Source organism: Schistocerca piceifrons, chromosome 1 (genome assembly GCF_021461385.2).
Source record: "Schistocerca piceifrons isolate TAMUIC-IGC-003096 chromosome 1, iqSchPice1.1, whole genome shotgun sequence".
In the NCBI taxonomy this organism is placed as follows: Eukaryota; Metazoa; Arthropoda; class Insecta; order Orthoptera; family Acrididae; genus Schistocerca; species Schistocerca piceifrons.
Window position 1 is genome coordinate 681,922,306 of NC_060138.1, and position 9,045 is coordinate 681,931,350.

Below are 9,045 nucleotides of genomic sequence, written 5' to 3' on the forward strand. Positions count from 1 at the left end.
GTCCTCTCGCACTTGTCCGTTTTTTTAATAAACCTTTACTACTATCTTACGAATTTACTTAGTTAATTCAACATTGGAAATGGTTTGACACTAGATACAGTTAATGTGGCCAGGTGTTTCTGGAACGCCGACTCCTTCCAGAGAGACCTCGTTCATCCGGCTGTTGCGCTGTCCTGGTCCTGATATGAGCCCTTCAATTTGTTGTTGGTAATCAGTTTGTTGCCGGTCCTAGTTCTCAACATTCACCGCATTTCTTGCAAAGGCTATGTCTAATGGAGCAATTAAGAAATTCTAAAAGTTTCTTCATATTTTGGTACTTTCCTTGTTTTTTCAAGTTGGACGCATAGATGAGCTAGCAATTGTAGTTTCTCGTTGTGTTGCAGGTGATAGTTGGATTCCTCTGTATTTGTGACTATCCATTTGGTTGTAGATTTCTTGTAGGCAAGGAATGGCTTAAAATCTGTTTGTCAGGCTGGGTATTAGTTTATTAGTTTTCCAAACGTCTACGGCCGTTCGGCACAGAATCCTGTGCTCCACAGTGTCTGGTTCACTACACGTGTCGCAGGCATCTGTCCTGATCAGGCGTACGACTGCTAGTTTTTCACTGGGCGGTATCGTCCTGTTAACAGCCTTGTACTACGTGAGGCGGACTTCTGGTGACAAAACGACGCGCTGCTACGTTTTTTTCCCACGATGTTCCACTGATAATGTAGAAATTTTGCCTAAAAGACATTCTTCAGTGGATTGCCTCTGGCTGTGGCATACACTTTCTATGCAGTCTTCTCTTAGGGATTGAGAACGTTTCCGACTATTTAGTTCTTCCGCGTGTAGTATTATAAATGAAATCTTTGTGTGCTCCATTGGCGCTGTTTCGGACAGCATGCTCCGAACAAGACAAAAATGGTTCAAATGGCTCTGAACACTATGGGACTTAACATCTGAGGTCATCAGTCCCTTAGAACTACTTAAACCTAACTAACCTAAGGACATCACACACATCCATGGCCGAGGCAGGATTCGAACCTGTGACCGTAGCGGTCACGCTGTTCCAGACTGAATGGCCTAGAAACGCTCGGCCACTGTGGCCGGCCCGAACAAGACAGCTGTCGGACTAGCCGGGTTGTTTTCTATGATTTTGGATGTCCCGTGTATCAGCAGAGCAGCGCACTGTGGCATAAAATCCATTAGGTCGAGGACTCCTCCTTCTGATTTTATAATGACTATAGTGTCTGCAACCTTAAATAAATCTCCAGGCCATTGCAGCCAGGAGACCTCTTGTATTACAGCTCGATTCATTTCTTTGGCAAGTTTAGAATTTGGGCTATAAACCAAGGTTTGGTAGTAAACGTGTGTTTGTTAACTTCACCTTCTCTGTCAATGTCTGATTTGTTGATGCGTTTACTTTGTTAGTGTTCTTGTGAAACACACAGAGCGTTCAGAAGGAATGGTCAACATTCAAAGATACGACAGGAGCGATCAATCGAAACAGAAAACTTCATATGAACGTATGCCGTGTTCCGAATGGTTTCCGAGGCAGACCACATTTACAGTACATTGTTATTTATTTTCCGTCTTATTCAATACATTATCAGATTAACACATGCACACATGTACAACAGACAATACACATTAAAACATTCGTTTTATAAAGTAGCAATCGGGAAATATCTGTTATTAACAGATTCATCTCTAAGCATTATCACACACCTCACATTACAGCTGTTGTACAGTTCATAACAAATTTTAGAATATCCCATCATGAAATTCAGTGCATTTGTACACTCTTGGGAAAACACGTTGTGTTGCTTGTCTGAGTGCCAATGCACGTTCCCTAATGAGGGCAGCAGCGTCCATGAAGCGACCGAGCAGTTCATCCCGCGTATTCACCTATCATTTGTTTACGTCTGACTTCATTCAAACTCATAAACAAAAATCCAGTGGCGTAAGTTGGCAATCTTGGTGCCCAGTTAATTGTACTGCCACAATCAGTCCAGCGATTAGGATAATTGCGGTTGAGATGTTCCCTCAGATGTCTAGTAAAATGTGCAGGAGCTTTCTAATGCTGCAAGTACGTATCAGTCCGTGTGGCCAAAGGAACGTCCTCAATGTTTTCAACAAAAGAATTTTCCAAAAAATGCAAGTAATACTATCATTCGCTCGTCTGCATCTGTCCACATATTACCGATATTGCCGCACCAAACATTGGACAAAAAACGAACTTAAAAATTGTATAAAATGTGGATTTTGCTGTGCCTTCGATGATTATTACGGGTATTTTTCATTCCATTCCTTGTAAACATGGCTTCATCAGTGAATGGTGGCTAGCTCTGAGCACTATGGGACTTAACATCTGAGGTCATCAGTCCCCTAGAACTTAGAACTACTTAAACCTAACTAACCTAAGCACATCACACACATCCATGCCCGAGGCAGGATTCGAACCTGCGACCGTAGCAGTTACGCGGTTCCGGACTGAAGCGCCTAGAACCGCACGGCCACCGCGGCCGGCAGTGAATGGTATTAGTAGACATTTCATCAGTGACAAAATCCAAGTCGTGTGGCATTGTCGGCAATATGAAGATTGTGGACACACAGTATGTCGAACTTGGTACATGTTTTCCACGTGTGATGTTCGCAATACACGTGTGCATGGGACGTTGATACGTCCAGGGAGTGTCCGCCTCCTGGTAATAGGACTACTGTGCACTATTTCAACAACGTGTTGCTGTTTCTGCACAGGTTGTTAAACTACACGTTCAGAAGAAAAATAAGAATGATACGTGTTTCATCCAATGTGCTGAAAACTCTGGTAAACATTCCACGGTCAGGAATTCGACGGCTGAAAACGCCGACTGAATTCTCCGATAATAGCTGGAGCAGTACCATATCAAAAAGTGTAAATATACACCACATCTGCGTACACTTCATTGATACAGATGTGTGCCATTTTAGCTATCTTGTGTACAAACACAGTTAACTGATGCTTCTCTTGAAGCGCTCTCAATCCGTTGCACTACTTCACTCACAAAACATCATGGACAACTGCACGTTCAGTGGGCTGGTTTAATGGCAGAAAGACATCCCAAGCAAAGAGGTTGAAGACAACAAGTTACGTTGGGCTGGAATAAAACGCCAAAGAGGTTTTTGGATGGGTAAGACACATGTGTACGCTCTAGCCCAAGAACAAAGGAACACTAAATGTGCTCTATCTAGGAAATCATTCAGAACTGGGCATTCGTGGCATACGTCCATATGAAGTTTTTTTCTTAAAATGAGTGTTCCTGTCATATCTCTGAAAACTGACCGTTCCCCCTGGGTCACACTGTAGTGTTCGCCAGTTGTAAATTGCCATTTGTTGGATGTTGGCTTAGATATCTACTCTGAGGATTTTGTGTTATTGTATTACTTACCAAGGCTGACGTAGGCCGTTGGAATTGTGTGTAACCCCGTGTATATGTGACCAATTTTCGTGGGGTTTATCGCTGCACAAGATACTCTTTTGTAAAGATTTAAATTTTCCTTTAGCTTGCCCAAGTCTTGGGTATCTGTAACAAATATCCCTAGATCATCCGCGTAAGCTTTACATACTGTGCGTCAGTTTCCCACATTTAGACCCGTGCAGGATGAGGAGGTTTTGCCAGTAATGGGCCGAGGGGTATAATGAATAGTGCCATAGGTAATGGGCGTCTTTGTTTAACTGAGCATTTGGTAAGAAACGTATCTGTTGCTTCTCCGCTGACGATCACCCGAGAATTGTGTCGAATATTGATCTGCTTGGTACGGTACAAAACTGGCTCGCACTAATAATTTTGTTCATAATCGTCTTGAAGGATCCGGTAAAGCATCGGGCTACAGTTTTATCGTCTGAGTTTAGAAGTATGACGGCTCGAAAATTTTCGTTTTCGTACTTATTTTGAACCTTTTGGTTTGGGACAATTCGGCTTTCGAGGAATTGTGCTGGCACGTAAGCTCCATTTGCGATTCAGTGATCTGCAGAAAGGTATGCCCCTGTAGCCACATTATTTTGTGAATTTTGACTGCAATAAACTATATTACTCCAATTCTAATTGCGGTTACGCTCGCCTAATGTGATAAACATGAACGATCTTCCGCTTTTTGTGGCCGTCAGACGCGGTGGTTAATACTAATGGTATGGAAATGCTTGTTTTACACCTTTCATATTAAAATAAAGTGTATTGACGCTCCATACATATTAACATGCACAAAAGATAATAGAAAGTTCAATTATCGACTTAATTGCTGACTGCTATTACCATAAATTATAATTTTATTGTTAGCTAAAAATTTTTCTTTCTTTTCCTTTATAGCTGATAAACGCTTCGTACACATACTACACGCTCTTACGGCAGATGAGAAATCTTTAAGGAGATTACCTCATTGAATCCAACGTGCCTCCAAGAAGCTGACATATGGAAACGAACCAGAAAAAACAATAGATGTCAAAATAGGAAGTGACAGACACATCACTACATACAGTATGAGTATTTCTTTATTAGCTGTTTATTCATTATTTCAAATGAAGATCATTTCTAATTCATTAAAAAACTTTATATAGCTTTATTTGAACCCAAACTAATTAGAATACCATATTCAGCAATTATTTCAGTAGCCTAAACATATTTATGCGAAATGTTTAGTCAAATGCGATGGAAAGTCTGTGAAAACGTCAATATTTAAATGTTACATGCATAGTTTAGAATGTCGAACCATATTGACTATTTGTAAGGACATGCACTCAATATTCGCTTGTAGAAACCAATCTTCAGATAAGCAATAACATTTGATTTATAGAAAATATTGAATATCGCACGCAAAGGTGGTGTATTGTATGTGCAATTAGCAATAAAGCACGTTATGAGCTTGGAACACAATTATTTTACATTGATAACTTATAAATTGCCTGTATGTCAGATAAAAAAAGTACTAAATTACTATGGCAGATTATATGGTCCAATTAGGTTGTGAATGTAGACTGATACCAACCTAAGGCTGCCTCTCTGCGCAGATGCCGTTTCTTTTCTTTACCTCTGACACTGCTGTGGCTATCCCAGATCCAGCGTGCTGCCCTGTTACCACATCATTTCAAAAGTAAAAAGAAAAGAAGGTTATAACTACGTTAAATGTAGTTGATTTGAAGTTATTTAGAAGTCAGTACATACAGTCACTGCAGTCCAGCTCACTTTTATCATATCTTGTAAGCAGAGTGTTATTCTCATATTAAATGAAAAGGGGCGTACCAGAAGGCTTGATGCTTTACATAAGGTATTAATCACTGCTTGACTACAGCAGAAATGAAGATGTATGAGAATAACTGAGAGTGCTAAGTAACACCTAATTGCTCAGCCTTCGCTTTCTTTTTCTTTGCCATTGAAAAGTATGGATAATCAGGTAAAATCACATGTAAACAAAAGTATTAATATTACGAGTATGAATAACGATACCAATAATGCTGGCAGACTCCAGAGAATAATTTTCAGGAAGGAAGGATTTTTTACAGCAGTAGAACTACATGTAGCATTTTTATTTATTTTTTATTTCACTATACTATAAAAAACATTTATAAAATATGAATTAATATCACACATTACCAATTAAGTTGGTTTCCCTACCTTTTCCTCCTTACAACTATATTTGTTTTTTTACATCAGCTTTTCCTTCCTTTGTATGTGCTCTTGGTGGACAATGAACTGCAGTTATTAGCATCTGTTGTTTCCAAAACACACCAACTTATTTTTCAATAGCGGAGCATATAGTAATGATTCTGACATAGCTCTACGAGGAGTTCAAGTTAAATGTCACTGAGACAAAATGAATATGTTTTCCTTGTGGTGGTCAGTTTTAAAAATTCCGTCGGGTGGGTATGTGAGTCTCTTAGGAGAAGTAATGAGTTATTTACTTTCAGCATACCTTATCATCAAAAGAATCTTCTGGACAACATATCCCAAGATGTAATAATAATAATGCCAGTGGTGGTGGTAGTAGCAGTAGTAGTAGTAAATCAAAGAGAGTTGCTATAACTTCATTTTCAAGATCACTGGTCCACTCACTGCATAGATTCTTAGGATAAATGAATTCATTAATGCTAAAGATTTCCCGTTTTCAATATTGCTTATATTAGCGATAGTGTTCATAAAGAACAGTGCTCTCAGAGATGATTGAGACAGTATTTTTGTTGGACTCATGTTATAACTTAGACCATACACAAGAAAAAATTCTAAATGATCGTGAGAAACTCTGTACCTCAAGAAGTACTACAGATTATGATTGCTCCCAGATAAAACTCCTGAGACAGGTTTCTAACATGAAATCCACAATTAAAAAGCCTATCCAAATATTTGTGGCAATGCGGTAATGTAGGACACTATAGATAATTTTTGAACTAAAAAATTTGTCTCCTTGAGAAAGAAATTCTTTTCCTTAGCTCAAATTTTCTAAACGCAATGGTTATTTGTAATTCTTAACATGGACATTTCAAGAATTGCGTACATCACAAAGTATATCATCAGTTCTGATAAAACTGCACAAGCAGATGCACTATGAAAATCAAAGGCAGTGGGCCTATTGTTTGCGTTGCTAAAGGGACATCCATTTTTTTTATAGCAATGTATATGTGAAACAAAAAGAAAAAACTTTCTTGCAGATGGTGCTTTGAAATAAAGTCCTGTTTCGCACTTATAGTCACACTGCTTTTTCTCATAGCCGTTGTGTTCCATGTTACTTTGAGGGTATGGAATTTATCTAATAAGGTATGCACATTACTCGTATGAGCAGGATTTAAGAATGAACAATAGTATCAGGAATCGTCTAAAGTCCAAAATTCTTTATTGTTTTTCTATTGAGAATATCGCTTGATCGCTTGGCATGTCTGACTCACCAGAATACCAACAGAAGACAAATTAAGTAAAGAAACGTTTACAGCTTCACTCATTATAGCAGTTTATAGTTTACAAAAAAATAACTCAGGAATACAGTATGCAGACATTTCAGTAGATAACACAACAACAAAAAGATACAATTATTGTGCATCTACACTGTGATTTTCGACTCCAATGTGGGACTTTAAAGCATATCGGCTATGAATTCTTATACCTGAGATCAAATGATGTTTGCACCATTTTGCTCAAAAATTCCAGAGAAAAAATTGAACATAACTCACAGTCACAAGCACTATACAATAGTATCGAATGGCCCTCTGCAACATATCACACCAATGAAAGCAGTCAGGCTTATATTTGCAAACATGACTTTTAGTGTTCTTTTCAGTCCAGTGTCTAGTCTTGCACAATAACCACTGGAGTTGGAAGAAAGTTCGTGCCAAGAGAGCGACGGCTAAGAGATTAGGAAGTCCTATAGAAGGACGCTAAGCCAGGAGCTACAAAATTACTTCTTTATGCAAAAAATGTGAGTAATGGCACACACATAAAATAGGCTCTCCTATTCCACCGTATCAGCGTAACGAGCGAAGTGAGACTGAGATCTTGTCTGTACTGAAAAACCTCTGAACACTACAAACGATTTCATTGAATTTTGTTTTTTTAACATTTGCATTTTGATTGTGTATTGAAACATGATAGGGACACCAGCGCAAATTCAGGATGTTATCCACAATAATCACCCAATACCATAGTCGCATCACCACTTTTCGTTGAAGAGTGGTGCGTGAATGGGATTTTATTAAGCCATTTGTTAGTAGACTCAGGCACCGACAACCCTGGTTGAGGTGTCATTGGGCGGCATTTATGACACGAAATTACGTATGTAAAAAATATACAGCGTAGATGTAAACACACTTGAGTGTGGAAGAATATTAGACTTTTGGCATCTTTGTATTCCAATCATGCCACACTCTTATGCTGGTCTATTTAACTTAGAGTTAAGCTACAACGAATAGTAACTAGATTTAGCCATAATTAGCATATGTAGCGATTTTCGTTATTAAATTAGGCTATATTACCAATGTAGCGAGACAAAGCACTAAAGATGACCTCCCTACCCCAAGGACACTCTGTAAGAACTCACTGGATGTGGATAGTAATTGTGCAATAAGCGTAATTTTGATAGGTTAGATTTTAAGTGAATTGTGTATCACTAACGTTAAATTCATTTAAATTTTGTTTATTCCATAGCTAAATAACACATAGTGAGAAGTACGTATATGATGAGCGTTCTGAGGTGCTTGCTTTGAATATTGCGCTCATCACGTAAGATATGGTAATCAACATTCACTTATAAACTTGTAGTTTGTGCAATAGTAGCACGTGAAGCCACTGGAAGAGGTAGAGCAGCGCCTACGAACAGGAGCAGAGAGCTGTGGGCACTGGTAGAGGGCAGTTTATTGGTGGTAGGTCTGGTAGTCACAGTGCGTCATCAGGTTCAGACATACTACGGTGGTCTCTTCTCGCCGGCGACTTGGAGAGTGCTATTTGAGGTTGAAGACCTTGTTCATGGGCTGTCGAAATTAGAACTTTTCAAAGGACTTGAATCACAATTGGCAGTAATAAATTGGCGTAGTCTACCCATTGAGCTTCATCATTGGCTTGCAGTATTGCTGTAACTGGAATGATTCTCATATAAGACTGTAAAAGTTGGCAGTATTGTCTGTATAAATGAAAACAAACGTTAATCACACTAACTTTCATCACACTTCTAGTGCTTTGTCAAGTTTCAGCGGATATTCCTGATACAGGAAACACTTTGGACACAAGAGCGCAAGAGTAGTTGAACAAAAAAAGAATAAGCCCAGATAACAATATTATCCCAAGGTCACTGTAGAAGCTGGTAACACATACACAGCCCTCATGTTGTTTTTTGCGCTGTGTTCAAGATCAGGTTGTAACCTAATACACGACACATGTCAAGATTAGACTCCCCTTCCTCCACCCCTGCCTATAGCTCAATTATATGGCATAAAAATTATGGGAAAAGTGGTCACCCTCCCCCTCCTACCTCCACTCCCTCCCCTTGATCTAGGCCAATAGAATGACTTAAAATGGCAGGAAAATAAGTTCTCCCTTCCCCTCCCCC

At 39.1% G+C, this 9,045-nt stretch overlaps 1 protein-coding gene across 1 annotated transcript in view; it reads left to right on the forward strand.

Moving 5' to 3' along the window:
• LOC124709017 (odorant receptor Or2-like) overlaps positions 1-4,430 on the forward strand; it is a 57,369-nt gene extending 52,939 nt beyond the window's left edge. The window contains exon 4 of the mRNA XM_047240668.1: positions 4,329-4,430. Coding sequence (XP_047096624.1) covers positions 4,329-4,385 — 57 coding nt within the window. The 3' untranslated portion in view covers positions 4,386-4,430. The remainder of the gene's footprint in view (positions 1-4,328) is intronic.
• The last annotated feature ends 4,615 nt before the right edge of the window (positions 4,431-9,045 follow it).